Raw genomic sequence first — 18,702 nt, forward strand, 5'->3', positions numbered from 1 at the left:
ACACTTTGACCATAAAGTCTGGACAAGGCCTGTAGATCACCTTTTGTCCACAGTGAGTCACTCTGATACACATTTTCAGCAGTTGTTCAGTAATGATTCCCAGAGACCAATCAGAATTCAGCAAGACAAACACCTACAATTTACCTCTTGGTCTCAAGGTGTTGCTTTACTATATAAGATGACACACTACTGCAGTGGTTTTCAAATGTATTGAGGCTGCGCCCCCCCTCAGTGGAAAATAAAAAATCGGAGCCCTCTTTGAATTTTATACAATTATTCTATTAAATTAGCAAAGTTTAAATATGTTTAGAGTTGTTCAAACATTGCGGTTAATTTCTGTTACTGTTTTAAAAATGCAGTCAAATACATGATGCCAAACATACAGTTCTGGTTGGACAGGCCTTACCAACATGGAAAAGTAACCACAGTGTGATTATTAGAAGTAGGAGTTTTGAAGAGTATTTGGAGTCCCTTCCCTTTTGACACATACTCTCAACTAGGATATCAAAGACAACACGTTAGTGATGGCCCATTACAGAGCAGTTCACTGCTGCTCATTGTTTTCAGCTTAAAACAAAGCCCTGGATCTGCATAATCCTTCTTCTGGCTACAGGCTGGCGCTCCCCTAGGATAATTTAATGCCCCTGTAGGAGGCCCTCCCCCCATTTTGAAGACCTCTACACTACTGTATTATGTGGTAAGCATTTTACTACAGGAACAGTCTCAACACAGCTGAAAACGCAAACACAGGAGAACAGGTTGACTGTCAAAGGCCACAATTACGGTAAGAAGAAAAATGCGCTTGTTGGCCTCTGCCAGACTTTGTTGCCCTGTCTACTCTTGCAAATGCACTCCGATAGATACTCAAGGGTTTTGTGTCACTGATGGTTATGCATGTGCTCTCACAAGCACTGCGGTCCACAGTGCTTTATGTATAAAAAAGAAGAGTGCTGGTGCCTGAAGTTCTGCTCAGAAGTCCGCAGCGCGTCGAATACCAAGGATAGTAGTATTAAATCCTCCTCATGCCTCTTTAATACACTATCAGACACCCCTCCCCCTTTATCTCGCTCATGTAGGTTCTTGCCTTCTCCCTTTATGAATGGTTTTCCGTCTTTCTCTTCCTTCATCTTTCCCATCTGTGTATTTTACCCTCTCCTTCTCTCGGTGAATATCTAATGGGAAAAATAAGTGCTGGTCCCCGAAAATAAGTGCTGGTGGCCCCCACCGGCAACCACAGGTTCAAATTAAGTACTGGTGCTCCAGCCCCTGACTCCTGTGTGGAGGACATGGATTTGATAGCTCTTGAGCCTCTTAGCCAGTTAGGGAACCATGCAAGCTCACCCTTCAAACCACAGCTCGTTGTATAAAGAACTTCAAGCACATTCCCTATACGGATGATACTGAGGGAGCTGTTCTCTTCCATCCGCTGTGCTGTACCAACACTGACAGAGCTCTCCTCTAACTACCTTATATTAACATAATATGGAAAGGATAGTCCGCTGACCTTTACCTTGCGGGACAATCTCATAACATAAGGCATCATTGATGGCTAGGTGGTAGTGGGAAAACTGACAAAAACTGGGGGCTGTTCTGTGTACGCTCTTTCTGCATCCCCTAATCCTAAATTGAGCGGACTAGGGGGTGGTATTTAGCAAACCTGGTAAATACTATTACCCCGGATGTATTTACTGGGTGTGGTAAATGGCTCCTGTTCCATGTTTTCAACTTGAAAATGAGCATAACATGCAGACTCGATGTTTAAAACACTGAATTCTGCATGTTTAACCTTTTTTTCCACAATTAATTCGGGCAGGCCTGACCCGTCGAAATCTCTGATGAAAATGTAGTGAGGGTATGATAATTATAACACAGCTCGCAATTCTAATCCGTGTTCAAAATAATGTTTGCACCGGGATCGTAAATTATCCCCTGAACTTGTTTTCATGGCCTCAAAGTGCTGATGATGGTGACTTTCCTGACAGCAGATCTACCACCAGTTGTGTGGTCGGCACAGCTCTGGTTATCTCCCCTGCTGCCATGTCCACTGGCTTCTTTCTTATGTCCACTGTATAGATGATGGTGGACCCAGACAGGCAAATTACACAAATGTCCACTACCAAAGGGAATATCTCCCAGGAAACTGTTTTTGTTGTTTCTCAAGAGGGGATCCCTACATTATGGGGCTGCCTTCCGAAACAAAAAAGTGCTGCCGCCATGCCACATTGTGTGGGAGACCAGTGTCACAGGTCCCGCCAGGTTACAGCAGCACCTCCACTACCCAAACCATACAGCTTGCAGCGCCCCTGCCTAAATGATACTCGCAGTCCTCTTAAATGTATGAACACTTTGCTTTAAGAATGACCTCAAGAGAGGGTGAAATGAGACTTTTCCTACATGTCATCTCTCCAGGGTGGCATGTACTGGCTGGTTCTTCTGGATGACTACAGCGCTGGATTTGGACTCATGGTGGTCGTCATCACATCCTGCCTCGTCGTGTCTCGCATCTATGGTAAGAACACTCTCACGTTGTTCACTTTCAGAAGAAGGGGCAGGCTGGAAGCTGAAAGGCATGGTTACTAGTATTTTTTAAAGGGTACATTTGTAGTTTGCCCATCCGAATGTTAATGTCTGTGAGCGCAGCCAGGGGAGAGAGCTGGAATTTGAATTATTTATCAGTTTCCATTATAGATACTTGTATGTGTGCACACTTTTTACCCCGGGCCCCATGAAATTCTTGCTGCATCCCATCCATTTATGCCTTAATGTTGAACGTCCCCTGCATACAGATTCTGCCTTGGTAATGTTTTCATTAGTGGATCACTCAAACGTCTTTGCTTCTGAAATTTTTGCCCACTCATGCCAAGTCTACCTGCAGCCAACCTTTGTAAAGTGCTTCAAACACCTACATGGAAGTGTGTTCACCATAAAGAAAACCAACCTTGAAAGATATTCATAAATATGTCCGTCCATGGACACTAGCCAGTGTTCCACAATACTCTGTGGATTGCGTGATTAAACAGAACACAGTAAGGTACATGCAATACTCATTAAGACACTAGTGGGACCGATAAGCCTTCCAGCAAAAGGGTGCCAGTTGCTGTCGGATCGTGGTGCCAGCTGGCAGCTGCACTGCGGCAATCACAATGTTATAATACATTCCAATAGGAAGGAACTGACTTCCAAGGGGGGGTGGAACTCATAGCCTACCAGGGAAAAGCTACCAAACAACGTAGTACCAAACCTGCTGATCCTCTCGGGTGACAAGAACGAGAATTGAAAAACACATAAGATGTCAAGGGGATCACAGCTCGTTGTTGCCAGCATCTTATATATTTTGACTAAATATTAGTAGCTCAAAATTGCCTTTTGGCCTCTGGAATAGCTCCTCTAGCCGAGGATAGGACTTACTTTTTGCCTGTGGATGTCTGTCAAGTGTGTTACATATCCACTATGTCATAAAGGTTGGCTAATTTTGCCAATGTAATTCAGTGATTTAACCAGGAATGCTAGTTTCACACATCTCACAGGCATCTTGCAGTCTACCATTCACTGTGAAAACCATTAAGGGAAGCTTAATTGGTAATCAAAGGTCCAGCCTAGAGTCTACTAACACTTTTTGCCACATGACATTCTGCTGCCAGTCTGATGGCACATATCTGCATGCAGTACGACTTTATCATACACTTCTGTATGGCATAATTATGGTTAACCACAGAGGTCTTAAGGCAAAGTATTCCAGAATTATCATTGAAATGATTCATTAAGTGGGTTCAACCAAACCTCTAGACTGAACTGAAAACAAAACAGCACAAAATCATGTGATTTCTTTAGGATTTAGAGACGTGATCAATATATTATTTCTTGAAGATATTGCTGTACGAAAACATATTGGTGGTGCTATTTGAACTTGCACGGTTGGATCACACCTGCTAATACATTTTGACATATTGACATGATTAGCAACGTAATCTGATCACTGATTTTTGGTGGCAGTGTCATTTCACCTTTTGATAGTCTGAGATGGCAATCAGGTGGTAAGATTTTACTTATTTCCTCTAGGGATGAAGCGTTTTTGCCGTGATATCCACATGATGCTAGGGATTAAACCGGGGATCTACTTCAAGGCCTGCTGGATTTTTCTGTCCCCGGCCACTATGCTGGTGAGCTAACCTATATTTAATGTCTTGTGTGCTTTGCCCCACATCTAGGCATGTATGATTTCATTGTTATTGGAAAGAGGTCCCTAATCTCGTACGGTGCTTTAGGATCACAGAAAGCTGAAAACCTACCAAAGACATCTCTGAAGGGAATGAGAGTTGAAAGAGTTGCTGACCTTCTCAGAACTACACTACATCAAAACCAAAAGTATATATGAACTTTACCAGGCCTTCTACCACCCTCAGAACTTGTGAATCCATATCTTATCATTGACAATAAGCCTACACAATACCTCAGCGTTAGGCTGGACATGTCATTGACTCAAACCCAGCCCGACATGCCTCTGATGGCTAAGCATGCCAGCAAATCCACATAGACGTGCCACATTTCCCTTTGTCAAGGTAGTGAATATCTCAGTTGTAGACATTTCCATATCACTTAGAGGTACTCAAAAATCTTGTTGCTCACTCTAGACTTGCATAAAGAAGCCTATTGAGCTCACTATTCATTAGCAGCTTCTGTCAACTACCAATTTTATCTTGACCAATTAGAAGGCTTAGAATGCAGTCATTAACTTTGTTCCTCACGTTCATTCTAAGTTCACTTAAAGTTTGAAGCAGGGACAAAAAACTTATGGTGAAAGTTGATTTGTTTTTGTTTAGAGGGTGAATTTGGGGGATGGGAGGGAGGAGTCTTACTGCTCACATACTTTAGGATATTAACAATTCTGATTGCCTCTGCCGTCACTATGAATCCTTTCCTTCAGCTTCTGCTGAAAACTGCATGGCTTGTAATTTTGAACAGCTGAGAGGTGACAATGACTAGCAGTGCCTTTAGCAGAGGGCAGTGATGCTTGATAGATTTATCCTTCCCATGACACATACCTGTTGCCCTGATGCAGGCCTTGTTGGCGTATAGTATCGTGAAATACCAGCCCTCGGTGTATGGCACTTATCGCTTCCCGTTCTGGTCTGAGATACTTGGGATTTTGATGGGTCTTCTGCCATGCTTGCTGATTCCAGCCGGGATGGTGTTTGCGATCCTCAAGGAAGAAGGGACACTCTGGCAGGTCAGTAGGATTCATCAAAAGGATTGTTTTTATTGTTAATTAGCACATGCATAGCACTCACTCCGCTGTTAGTATGATATCACAGAATTTCTGGGTAAGTCGGGGTATGACTTTCGAAAAGTTTCCATCATATGCAGGAGTATGATTCATTTTGGTGGAGGTCTGTCGGGAGTAGGGTGAGTATGTCAACTTTAATGAGTTTTGGTGGATGAGACAAAACACTGTAGCACATTACCTATGTATTTTCTCAAGAGGTATGGGTGCATTGCCTGGTAAATGTAAATGTGTGGTAAGTAGGTAGCGGTACCAGGTGCTGTTGGATGATTTAATAGCCTTTTAACTACGTGTTTAGGCTGTGATAAGTGTATGTCCAGAGCTCTATCTTCTTATTTAAATGTCCTACCATTGAGTTTTAAATTTTCACATTTTCTATTGGCTAGACAAAGGTATCCACTTACTATGCATTTATGTATTTATAGTTTTGATTTTTAGTCCCTGCTCATGAGCTAGAGGTTAAATTATTGTCCTAATGCAAAGTGAAGTATGCATATGGCTTAGAATTTCGAAGCTGTGCAATAAGTATCACACAATGTCTGTTTTCCCAGACAGATTTCAGCAGGCTAGACCTGCCAAGCGTTATCACAGGAAAAGGCCCGAAGAAGTACGAAAAACATGTCAATTCAGCGCATTAAACATTATGTGCCTCATTTCCAAGTGAGGCCTTGGAATAGGAGATACCCTCTGTACTCGTTAAATACCTCATTCGGTGCCATGCTTTTTTCTCTGGTGATATGTACCTCTTTCTTTTATGACTTTTAGTGTTATGTTTTCCTCTACACAGGGAAGAGACAAATGCAATTTACCATGAACATGTACCAAAATCAGTATATTGAAACTAATGGTTTTCTTTACATAGTTCACTCATTTCATTGACTTGGCTGAATGATGCGGCTAAGGGGGAGAACATGCCATGGAGAACAGAAGCCTATTGACTATTCAGTAGTGACTGTCTCTCACACAGAGGTTGCCACTGATACAAGTTCTAAGTGAACGCGATATGAGGGCAGGGGACCTGTTTTAGTGAGCAAAACGCAAACCTCCCTCAAAACAGCACACTCAAAATATCACAGTTAATTATACTGTCTCATCCACAGTGTGGGCGGTGAGGCCGTGTCGCCATGAGCAATTAGCATTATGTCCCATCCATATTCGGCCTCTCCGCTCACCTTAACTTGCCTCGTCCTTACCTTCTGGGGCTACTGTAGTGATGTTATGGGCAAATGGACTTCAGGCCAATCTTCATTCTCCCAATGTGGCAGCCCAAGAAAACCATGCCACACTCTATGGGATTAGAAACGTGGTTTTCCGGCTCTACTTGTGCGAGCCACAGATATCTGGTGGCTCCTTGGTCCTCCCTCCAGCCCCTGCTGTAGGTACCCTAGAGGACTTATTGACTTCTAGAATTCAATTAGTATTCCTACCATACAATGCCAATAAGCGGGCGCCTGGCAATCAGCATTGCACTTTTGTTGTCAAGAAGTATTTTACCTCTGTTTTTATGTACAGCTCTGTTTTGGGTGTGCTGTTCTGACCTGTTCATTTATTACACACAATATTGGCACAGCCACCGCACAACAAAATTTACCTGTATGCAAAACATACAAACATACAAGTCTATTTACAACTCATAACATATCTACATTATGTTATGAGTTGTAAATGGAAACTATTGTTTGTTTATCCTGAATTCCATGCACTTTCCATTGTGCCAGTGGCAAAGTTATGTCCACGAATTCTGGGTGGGGAATTACATACGCGTAAATCTCACACTCTACACAATCCAAGGTGTGAAACTCACTACTGATCAGTCCATACCACAGCTCTTCACACGCAGGCCACAGTAATGCTCGCACCAGACCAAACAGGCATAACAATACATTTAATGCAGAGCACTTGCTTTCTGCCCCTTGCTTCGTGTCAATTCCCCTACAATCTTAGGTGCAGTGACCAATGTTAAGAAAATAGCACTTACGTGTTACTACATGTTATGAACGATAGCCATTTTTGAAAGTGAATTATATTAAATTACAAATAGTATGTTTTGCAACAAATTGCTAACTGAATATGAGTGTTTAATTTTGCACTACGTATTCAATAATTAGTGTATGTATTTGCTATTGCACGTTTTCCTATGAAGGAGCAAAGCATGAGGGATTTAAGCTGTTTTGGTTATGGGTAAAGATGTGATCATATAGTATATGTAATAAGATACCACCATCAACTGGACGTGACATTTATATTGCATTTCACCTCAGAGTTCCATGACTTTATAAAGGAACTCAACCTTCAACCTTGCTCCTCTGTATGGTCACAGAAATCCTCAGTGACTTGCAAATTCCTTTTAAGGTACTGCAATGGGTACTTTACCGAATATATAGATGCAAATACAACCAAATACAATGCAATGCAATGCAATGGAATACTCTTCCCTGTTGGGTACCCTAATGCACCCTCGTGCACTCACTGGTATTCTGAGAGGTTTCACATCAAAAAACCCACAGTGGAGGTCAACTTCAAAGTCACAGGAGAGAGCCTGAGGCCATGTTGTGGGAAGGTACACTGATGAAACAGCTTTTGTTCATGTCCCAATGGCAAACATTGCATCTTTGCGAATCTGTAAAAACTTTTTGTGCCCTATTCATCTTGCAATATATTGAGTCTGGACATATGTAGAAAAAGTATTAGCACAAGTGCTAAGACAAAGTATGAATTAGCACATTCTACACTAGCGCTGGCATTAATACTGCTTGTGCACTGGTACACAGAACAAGTACATTCACACTGCGTCATAATACGACCCCAGACCTTTTCAGTGGAGCACTGCCTTACAACATGTTTTTTTATTGTTTTGCTTTGATATTTTTTGTTGATTCTGTTGCTACTTTCATCTCCATTTGAAGTTCCTACCAAAAGAAGGGGATTATTTACTGCATATAAGCTTGAAGAATGAAGGCTTACGCGGACCGCATAGGTTACCACAATTTGATTATAAATAACAAACTAGAAATATGCTTTTAACTGAAATTTAAGTTTTTTTAAAATGTCTTTTTATTGAATTTCAAACAGAACAAAAGTGCACGGTGTAAAGCAAATTCGGTTCGTTATAGTTACATTGCTACAGGTCCACAAGGATAGGCAATAGGTACTGGTCTTTTCCATACAGTGCATCTATGGGGAAACAGAGGGCGGTTGGGGGAAGTGGTAATAGAACCACTTCACAGTTAGCGTAGTGAGACAGCCATGATGATGAACTGTAATAGTCAACTCTGACCACGTAATTGTCAGCCCGGGGCTCAACAAAAGCTCCCATGGAGCCTACACTACTGCAGAAGTGGTCGCAAGCGGCACTGCCACATTGCCAGTATCCTCGGCATCTTCCAGCCCCGACCAGGCCTTGAGATACCAGATATCTTGGGGGCAGGCTCACACTGGCATTAACTCCCAGTAGGCTGTCAGTTGCTCCCGGCAGTAATTGGCATCCTTGAGCCAATCAACCGCACTGGACATTGTGCGTCTGCCCCCGCGTATTGCCACCCAATGCTTAGCAACCAGAAGAAGCACTGTAGTTAGCTTGTGCCCCTTCTGTGGCATGTCCTTCACAGATCCCAGAAGCATGACATCTGGAGAGCGTTCGGTAATCGCTTTGAAAACTAGGAAAACTTTCCAAGGACTCATTCTGTGAGGGCAATTTAGAGGTCCAGTTCACTCCCAGCTAAAGGGTAGCTGGTGGCCAGCAGGTTCCATGTTTGGAGGCTCAGCAGCCCTGCCATCCTAGTTTGGGAGTCAAGGGGGAGAGTTAACTCATGCCTGAGGTAACCATTTCTTGCTGGACTTAGCTGGACTTAGCTGGACTTGGCTTGTGGTACATTAGGATGTCCTTCCGGAAGAGTTTGGCCCGTGGTCAATAGTGTATCAGGTGGGGAGTGGGGGAGCCATCATAGAAGCCAGTCAGTCACCCCCCATAATTTCCAAAACCGGCACACACAGAGGAGAGTTAGGGTTGATCTGTGTGGCTGAGCTGCCCTGAGCCCTCCCCATAGGCCCCCGGTAGCAGTCCCTCCACCTTCATTGGAAGAGTCCTGACAAACTTAGCTGCAGATTTGGGGTCAGTGAAGTAGTGAGTCTTGCTGAGGCATACTATCCACAGCTAAGCGGGGTGGAGTAGGGAGTACTTAGCTTCCGTGTGCAGGAAACCTCTTCTGGTAGTCTGCACTGCCAACATGAAGTCCGGGAAGATAGACACTTCATGCCACTGTTAATGAAGCAGCCACCTCTCTCTTGCCAAACGCAAGGCCACATCTTGGTCTCTATAGTTCAGCAGGTGAGCAATTATAAGGCCATCTGGGGTTCCCGGTGGCAGCCGCTACCCAAGAGATCTGTGGGCTCATTCAACACAGAGCAGTGCCAAGAGTTCTTCACCGAAGAGCTCCCTAAGCATCACCTCCATATAGTCCTCCATTCCACCCATTGCTGTTGTTTCCGATACCCCAAGGATTCTAAGGTTGTTTTGCCTTGACCAGGCCTACAAGTCTTCATTCTTATTGCTGTTAACTTCTAGCACCTTTTCCATGCACAGAAGCTTCTCTCTGCCCACAGTTTGCCCATCTTCAAGATCCAAGATATGGTGTTCAAGCTGCTCTATGTGGTCATTGTGCTTATCTACTTTTTGTTTGAAGCAGCCAAGCCTGTCTGCAAGTAGGTCCATTTTGGGATCAATGGCAGGGAGGCTCTATTTCAAATCTAAAAACATGGAATGGATATCCAGTTCCGGGGACGGGCCATCTTCACCACTCCAGTCAGACCATGTCCGGGGTGTCTATGACAGGGGTGTCCATCATGTATGTTTTTCTGTGGATGTCAAAGGAGAGTTTAGCCTGTTAAGCATCAGCCTTCCCCATTGTTCATTCAGCTAAACAGTCCAAACTCAGCAGTGCACTCCAATGATGGACAGCCAAGACTGCCACCAGCCCACCATCTCCCTCTAGGTCTCGCCTTATCCCCACTGACAAGCAGCAGGGGGACACGAGCAGACAATTACCGGCCCCAGCATACGTAAAAACTTAGTTCAGCCAGGTGGTCAGTTCCCATAGTGAGCATTTCCCTAAACCACAAGATCCATAGTGTTTATCTGTTTACTAGCCACCAGGTCCCACTTCTCCTCAGGAATTCCACGGGGCATGAGCAGGCCCAGGGACCCTGCAGCATTCACTCCAATTGTTCACAAGGGCTTCAGTGTAGTCCCAATTAAGCAAACATTCTGTCACCCCATAGCTAAATAATCATGAAATACCAGGGCCAATTTTCAGCACCGCTCGCGGTGTCGAAGGGCCAGCAGCACTAATTAGACCAGGATCCAGCTGCCCTCAGACATCCAGGAGTCCCAAGGGGTCGGCCGCTCCCTCTCTGGGAGATCACCATGTCCCGCTCTGCCTCTCTTCAACTGCTCTCCCAAACATATAGGAATTTGAGTAGTAGGATCCTAAGACCGCCAATGCTCGCTGTGGCACAGAAAACTCAGGCGCTCCCTACTCTGAGCAGATCTTGGGCTATCTCCCCGCCTGGTCCTGCAAAAAGCTCTTGTGGGGCCTCATGACTCTCTTTAATCACACCGGTTGGTTTCACCCAGCCAGTCTGCCTAGTGCACTGCCTCCAACCCGCCCACCCCCAAGTCCATTCCCCAGGGAGCCACCAGCATGTATTCCCCCTCTAGCAACAAGTGGGAATGAGGCAGCGCCGGTCCCATATGCCGGCAGCGGTCAGCCCAGCTCAGGTACCTTTACAGCATTACCAGGATGCCCCAATCACATGCCTCCAATGTAGGGGACGCTTCTTCACGTGTTCACTTCAGTCTGGTGGGCTCAAAAAAGGGCAATCTGGGGTGAAAAAAATCTGGGGGCCTCAATTTCATTCCAGAAAGTACAGTTGGCCTCAAATATGTCCAATAAAGATCGGATTGCTTACTCTGACCTCCGAGCCTCACGGTGTGGCCTCCATCGTGAGGCTAGGCACTTCAGTACGCTCGAACTGAAATGTAAGTTTACTGTTGCAATGGTAGCTGACAGTAAATGGATCCCTCCTATTTTCCGAGACGGTTGGTTTCAGGTAGCGCTGGGTGAAATATTTATTTCGGTTGCAAAGTTAGTTAAACTCAGAAGTTCTGCCCATCAGTCCAGGAGGAATGATTGCTCAATACTGCAAAAGAGGCTTATAAAGTTGTTTTACTTTAAAAACAATTTGCTAGCTGCGTACTTAACATAGCTTGCAAAGCTTCAAAGAATTGACACAGAGTTGTAAGACTGATGACATTTCATCATTGCACAAAACGCCTCGACTGGATCACCACCAACCTTAAGAACAGATCAAACAATGCCTCAATGCTCGATTATTTCTCCCCTTATGTTCAGCTTGTCATTGAATCTACTGAAGGAATTTATGAAATTCTTTAATCTCCTATCCGATGATACACAAATCATCCTGAAACTGGAATATTCTAACAATTTAAAATCTCAAGACTCGGTGACTGTCTCCGAAGCATGGAATACTGGTGCTTATGCTTCAAAAACTGATTTTCACAAGCAGAAAGTGGGAAAAGTATTATCTGTTGAGAGCATGGTCCCAGGAACCTGGAACTCCACCAACAACAAGAGTTTAGGAATCTTTATAGAATCTGTCCTTTCCGTAGACCCTGAAGCTAATCAAGTAACTAAGGGCCTGATGTAGAACGCCCTTTTGGGATCACAAACCCTGCAGTTCGCTAAATTACAGGGTTTTTTTATTGTAAAAGGGGGTTTCTTAATATGCATAAGCCCTTTTATATGTCAGATAAATCTTTACAATTTGTATAAGGGTCTTTGCGATGTTTCCTGAATGACAAATCAGAGGGAGCATGAAAAGGACCTTCCCCTCCTATTGGTCCCTTTAACGGAAATGGGCTGTTTTAAAAAAGAAAAAAAAATCCTGTTTGAAAATGTAAATACAAATAATTATGTTTGCTGTCCCTTGCAAACCTCCATCCCTGCATTTGCAGCCAACTATAAAAGGTCTCAAACCGCAATCTGTCTGATTAATATTTATCAGGCAGGCCATTTTGTGACCCCAAATAAATGTACAATTTTTGCTGCAACCTATTTGCACATATTTCACATTGCTCATTGCAACTAACTGCATTTTGTTCGTTGGAATTCATGCAGGTCCAACTCAGACTTTCTCCCTTGTGTGGTGGATAAAATTAGGTTAATTTAAACTGGCCAGTAATACGCATTAATTCAATTGTCCATGTAAAGGATAACAAATGTGTGAAAAATAATAGTTGATATTCTATCTCTGTCATGGAGAGAACAGAAAGAGCAGCGACTCACTGATCCCTCGAGTTGCTTGACTGAGAACCATTGGCGGTGCCTGCCACCCGCAATCACCGGCACAAATTGAGCATTGCACTTCAGTTTTCCAACAAGTCCAGTACCAAAAGAGTGGCTGTATCCAGTGAAAAGAAACCCCTATTGCAGTCCGAAAAATGCTTGCTTCCTGACAAGCTGCGTGGCACCATGGACAGGATACTGCTCTTGAAGGCTGCAATGAGTCAATTTCTAGATGGATCACAGCTCAGCTTCACCTCTCACCCTAACCTGCTCAGGAGGGTTAGCCTATGCTCAGTGACGTAAGGAAACTGGAGGGGAAGCCCCCGCAAAGGACATGGAGACTCACTCAGGCCAGGTGCTGTCTTGAGGGCCCCTCCAGAGCTCAAGGGCCCCCGCATCACAGGGGCTGTGGGGGTTTTGTTACACTACTGCCTCTGTGCCTCGCAGGCTTCTCTTATCTCCCTCTTTTATAGTCCCCCATCTAATGACTGGATCTTGTTTTACCTATATTCACGACATTTCCCCAGTCCGCAAAGGATGTGCTCCATCTTGGACCTTGATAGCACGTCAGAACCTTGATAAGTAAACTTACAAGGAGACACGCCTAGGCCGATGAACCTTTTGACCACGTTCGGAGACTTCCCAGTACAAGGTATCTTTCTGGCATCACAATCAATATCTCAATAACCCAATCAATCTCTTAGTAACTAATCAACTAGATAATCAATAACATTTATTATAAATAAATAAAGCAAACACACCATGACCTTTCTGTCATGAATATCCACACCAATTTAGTTAAGAGTTAGAATATTTATTTCCCTATTTGTTACAATCTAATATCATCTCCGTTAATCTCATTAGCGATCAATCTCATTAGTAACTCTTCAAACTTGTAATTAAAACACAATTAATCAAAGTATAGAGCATATACGTCCAGCATTAGCATGTCATTAGTAAGAAACAGTTTAGCAAGTTGCAATGATGCGTGATTCAACAAAGCAAGAATTCAGTCATTTGTCTATTTGCGTCAGATTTTGGTTAACACCTTAACTAACCTCGAATTAGCATTGGCATGTTGGGCTTCATGCAAAACAATTTAGCAAACACAAATTTGGAAAACATCTAGCTATGGCCTCTACCAAAAGAGCAGTTGGTACCTAGAAAGAAAAGGCAAACAGACAATTATAATTTCATCAGATAGTTACCCCTCCAACGAATCAGCAAACAGCATCAGTCTTCGTCCTCAGGACATCAGTCGATTCACCATCAGCAATGATAGGACAGGGCAAGTCTCAGTATGGCACATCTAAGAGTATGGCTCTTCCCTCATAAGGAGGAGAAGTAAGTATCAGGTAAGAACGAACAGAGAATAGTTTAAAGTATTAAAAGAATAAACAGCAAAGTCTCAAAATAGCAAAGTACAGCTTCAAGTGGAATATCCAGTAATGGCTGATTTCTCCTCGGGTCATGCGGTTATATCAAAACAGACAAACTAGCCCTTAATTCCCTATTGGATCAATTTTGGTGCATCATTATCTCTGTCCAATAATTCTCCAAGCACCTTACTAGAATTTTCCACAAAACACAGTTCTCATGCAGTTGATTGGCTCCTGTAATTGACATCTTCTTCAGGTGGAATGTCAGGTAAGAAAAGTTACACTTTACGCTCCAGTCAGTAGTCCCATTGTCTTCTCCTAGTCAAGGCAGCCTTGCACCTGTTATGAATTACACTGTTGCATTCAGCAAGAATGTCTCCTTGAGCAAGTCGGGTCCCATGAGAAAGAATTTACTACTACGGCTACACACACATCTCTAGCTTCTGGAAAAGTACAGCTTTGTGTCCTTCAGGAGAACAGCACATTGCACGTTAGAAAAACACAGTTTAATATGAGACCAGGCAGCTAGGCCCAGACCCTTGCTAACTAAGGCCTAGTAATTTAGTTAACAAAGCCCAAATACATAGCTCTAATTATGATATGCTAATACAAATTCAAACATTAGTATATTATTAATTCATCATTAATAAGTTTCATTAGTCTTCGTATACCTTGGTGGCCACTCCCCGTGGGCACATTTCAAATGTGTGTATTATTTTCTACATTAACAGATTTTCTATGCAGCTTCATTATACATTATATTGCAAGCTTTTCATGTTAATGTTGATTTTAAAGGTCACACTCCAACAACTGTGTATCCATTTACTCAATAAGGTTCCAATTCAATTCTCCACCCCATGTTAATGCAAAAATCAGAAACAAATTTCTTCCTTGAAAGATATTGCAACATAACAGAAAGTTCATTTAAATTCTGAGCACTTACATCTATTGAAACCTTCCTATATTATTACAGTACTCATTCTTGCAAGTATTGGTGCAACCATAAGTGTTTAGTGCATTACATGCAATGGGTGCCATCTTGAGCTCCCTGTTAAACCAAGTTCATTCTCGTAACAGGCATCAATATGTAGTAACCTTATTGATACAGATTGGCCAATTTAGGTCATTTACATGTATTTCAACCTTCTTCCATTTTCACACTACCAACTTCTACATATACATATGTAACCTCAAATACATAGCGCATCACACCAAGTAGGAGACATCTTGGACTTTCTATTGAATAGATCATCTATGGGTGCCATCTTCGTCTCTCCATTGTACAGTTCACCAATGTTATATGGAATGTTCCTATAATCCCATTATATACCTCATAAAACAAAATTAATTCCAATTATAAACTCTAGTATAAAAAGATGATTTAATCAAATTACTTTCCTGGTGTCTATACTCCAAATGTCCTGAACTGTAAATACAGTTCAGGACATGGTAGTAACAATGTACTTGTCTTCAATGGATATTATGGTGAACCATAGCGTGCTATACCTTATCTTAGTGTACAAAGGCTATTTAAACTCTTTAGCCAATATTCTAAATTATTGTTAAAACATCTTGACTTATTATGGACTACTGTCAAACTATAAATAGTGGACATTTTCTTACATTGAGGCCTTAACCATATGGGGAACCTCTCCTCCAATCCATAGTTGTATCACCTAGTGGACTACTGATACTTGCTTCACCCTCCAAACATGTCATAGGTGTCAAAGAAAAAGTTGAAAGTTGAAGGCCGAAGGCCGAAGGCCACTGGAAGAATCCCAAGCACCCGTTGTAAACAGAGGAGGAAATAGTAAAAAAGTGAAAAGGAAACCCAACCATAAATTGGAAGGGTGAAGTATATCAAAGTCTACCTACCAAGGTAAGCTGTACATCTCGGAAACACATCAAATGAGCCTTAATAGAAGTCAAGGATAACGGAAAGTCATAATACTGAGCTGTATAGGAGCAGCGAATGCAAAAGGAAGATGCTTAGTGATATGGAGTTATATGTTGCCTGAATGTTTTAAGCTGGAATGTTTTCCTTATGATAGGTTCTTTAAAGTGCTGCATGTTTGGGGCAGCAGTAAAGGTTACTGCACAATGGTATATTCCGGTCTTGTAATGAAATCGAAATAAGTGATATGGACAGTGCAGCAAAGCTGTAAGATTGTGGCAGCAAGTGTTATACTAGAAGAACTTCATCATTTACACCATTTGATTTTGTTTTCATTGTTTCCCTGCATACAGCGCTGCAATGCCCACATTGGTGTAACTTCAATTAAGAAAATAGCCTTCATATTCCAACAAATATGTTGAACAATTGCCACCTTAGAAGAGCTACATCACCCAGAATGGAGCAGGGAGTAGTTTTAGAAATAATGGGTAAATCTCAGCCACTGTTGCTGAGTTGACTATTATAACCCTAACTTTGACAGGATTCAGTTCAAGGTGCTAGCTTCAAGAGCTGTGCTTAAGAGAAGAGCTTTGAAAGGGAGGTGACATTAGCTTTTCTTTGTAGTTCTTGTAAGCTTCATTAAAACGAACATGCCTAGCACAATGATTTGTAAAACAAATGCCCAGGACTGAAGTAGGGCAACTTTGGATAAATATAGTCAACAGGCAACTTTACACAAATAACCCCCCAAACCCTGTCCCCTCAACAGAGGAGGCAGACTTCAAGGCCCTCTGATGGGTAGCACGCAGAGCATCTCTTCAGAGAAGAGGTACAGCGACCAAGGCACTCAGGCTCATTAGGAGCCAGTGAATCAAAGCATAGCTGCCAAGTTTCCCATGTCCACGCGTGATATGTTGTTCCAGTCCAATTTTTTGCTTTGAATTGTTGTAGCAAGGTGGCGGTATTATGTGGTGTGACTGTAGAATATTACCATGTTATACTAACACAGTACCCAAATGTAGACCTCAGATAAATACTAGGAAACCTTCGATCAGTCCTGGTAGAGTGGCAGAGTGGTAGAACATTTGTTAAGCATTTCACAGCACCAGCAAGGACTGTAAGTAACTGACGCAACTCAAGAGAAATCCAACAGCAATTTATAAAAATAAAGCAGATTTTAATATAATTTTAGATACCAAAATGAAGTCAATACACAAAGGATAACTGGAGTTATTAATTTTAGAGCTTTAAATAAATCAGTACTTTGGAGAGCTGTCAAATTCGGTCATTGCGGTCAATTGAAGAAAACACAGTATGCAATCACTCACTTGTGGGGTGAGTTCCATGGAACCCACCTGGGGTTAAAGTCTTGCGAGTCCACAGACCAAGCTTCAACAGTCAGTACAATTTTACATGGCTCGTGGGGCCAGAATACAGAGGTGTGCTGGCTGTCCTTGGTGTTGAGTGAAACTTGCGGTCTTGGAATAGGCACCTTAGCAAAAGGCAACTTGCAGGTCGAGTTCAGTAAATCCCTTTGGTTCTTAAGGTTGGAGTTGGCCTCGGACCAAGAATCACCAGGCAGCACAGCTCAGTGACACCCAAGGCGTTTGGCTGCAGAGGGGCTCTTGGCTATCCATGTTGCTGAACTGGATCTATGGGTGCTGCCTTTACCAGGCGTGCCAACCCAGGCTGAAAGAGGATGCAAGTACTGGACAACGGAGCCACAGAGGTGGTTAGTTTAACGGTGGCGATGGATCCTCAGGCCTGGAGCATTGAGTAAAGCAGGTGGTAGTCGGGCTGACAACAAACAAGCCTTTGTGCCGGCAAGCACAGTGGTTTGGGAAATCTTCTTCCAGAGGACCAGAGGAAAGATGCATAAAGTTGAGCCTCGCTGACGGTCAAAGTTGCAGTTCTCTGAAGGCTCCTAACTAGTTACTTTTGGGTGGCCACGCTTCGGGCCCAGTGAACAGATCTTCAGCTGGTTGTGGAAGTGCGTTCTGGTCCTGCTGTCATAGGGGACTAGTACCTTTAGTCATAAGGAGTCCTGGTGAACGGGGTTGGTTGCAGAGGGGTTCACCTTCTTTTTGGGACAGGTCTCTGGTTTGGAGCAAATCAAAGTCCAGCAGCATCCAGTGGCTACCACAGATACAGTCTTTGCTCCTCTCTTTGTGTATTCCTGCCTTGTTGTGGATTTAGGTATCTTCTTGTTTCACAGCAGATCTGATGTTTTAGTGTCAGGGGTGCGCCTGAAATTCTCGATTTAGGGAGTGTTAAGGGGTGTGAGGGCTAGTTGACAATGGGAAACTAGTCCTCCGACTAATCTGCCCCTGAGGTGACTACATCTGGTGGGTGTATGTCACTAAACTACCCAGAACCCACTATTTCTAAATCTTTTCAAGATGGTACAGGCCATCTTGCACACTACGCTCCAGATGGCCCGCCCTAGATGTGTGGTCAGCCTTAGTGGAGTGCCCGCCACCTGACTAGCTAATTTTCCCACTTTCCCACCTTGGGAAGGTACCCGAAGCAAGGGGAAGTTTCATCCTCCAGTGAGGGAGAAATTCCTTTGTCCAGAAGTGGCAGTGCAGCCTTAGAGGCTCACCTCCGTGACGGGTCCATTCACTAGCCCTCCTGGCAGGGCGGAAGTGTTACCTCTGTCCTACACAGGCTTTTGTTCTGACCTCTGGGAGTGGCACCCACTCCCCAGCATGAGGTCGGAACTCTGTCTTTGTGTCAAACACTCGGAAAAGCCCGCCAAGGCACAGGGAAGCTGGTATCTCAGTG

The 18,702-nt window shown here is 43.3% G+C and overlaps 1 protein-coding gene across 2 annotated transcripts in view; it reads left to right on the forward strand.

Moving 5' to 3' along the window:
* Window positions 1-18,702, forward strand: part of SLC6A7 (solute carrier family 6 member 7) — a 230,056-nt gene that overhangs the window by 157,066 nt on the left and 54,288 nt on the right. For both annotated transcript variants that reach the window (XM_069199534.1, XM_069199535.1), the window contains 3 exons: window positions 2,410-2,509; window positions 4,060-4,160; window positions 5,060-5,227. In XM_069199534.1, coding sequence (XP_069055635.1) covers window positions 2,410-2,509; window positions 4,060-4,160; window positions 5,060-5,227 — 369 coding nt within the window. The remainder of the gene's footprint in view (window positions 1-2,409; window positions 2,510-4,059; window positions 4,161-5,059; window positions 5,228-18,702) is intronic.

This window comes from Pleurodeles waltl, chromosome 7 (genome assembly GCF_031143425.1).
Source record: "Pleurodeles waltl isolate 20211129_DDA chromosome 7, aPleWal1.hap1.20221129, whole genome shotgun sequence".
Classification (NCBI taxonomy): Eukaryota; Metazoa; Chordata; class Amphibia; order Caudata; family Salamandridae; genus Pleurodeles; species Pleurodeles waltl.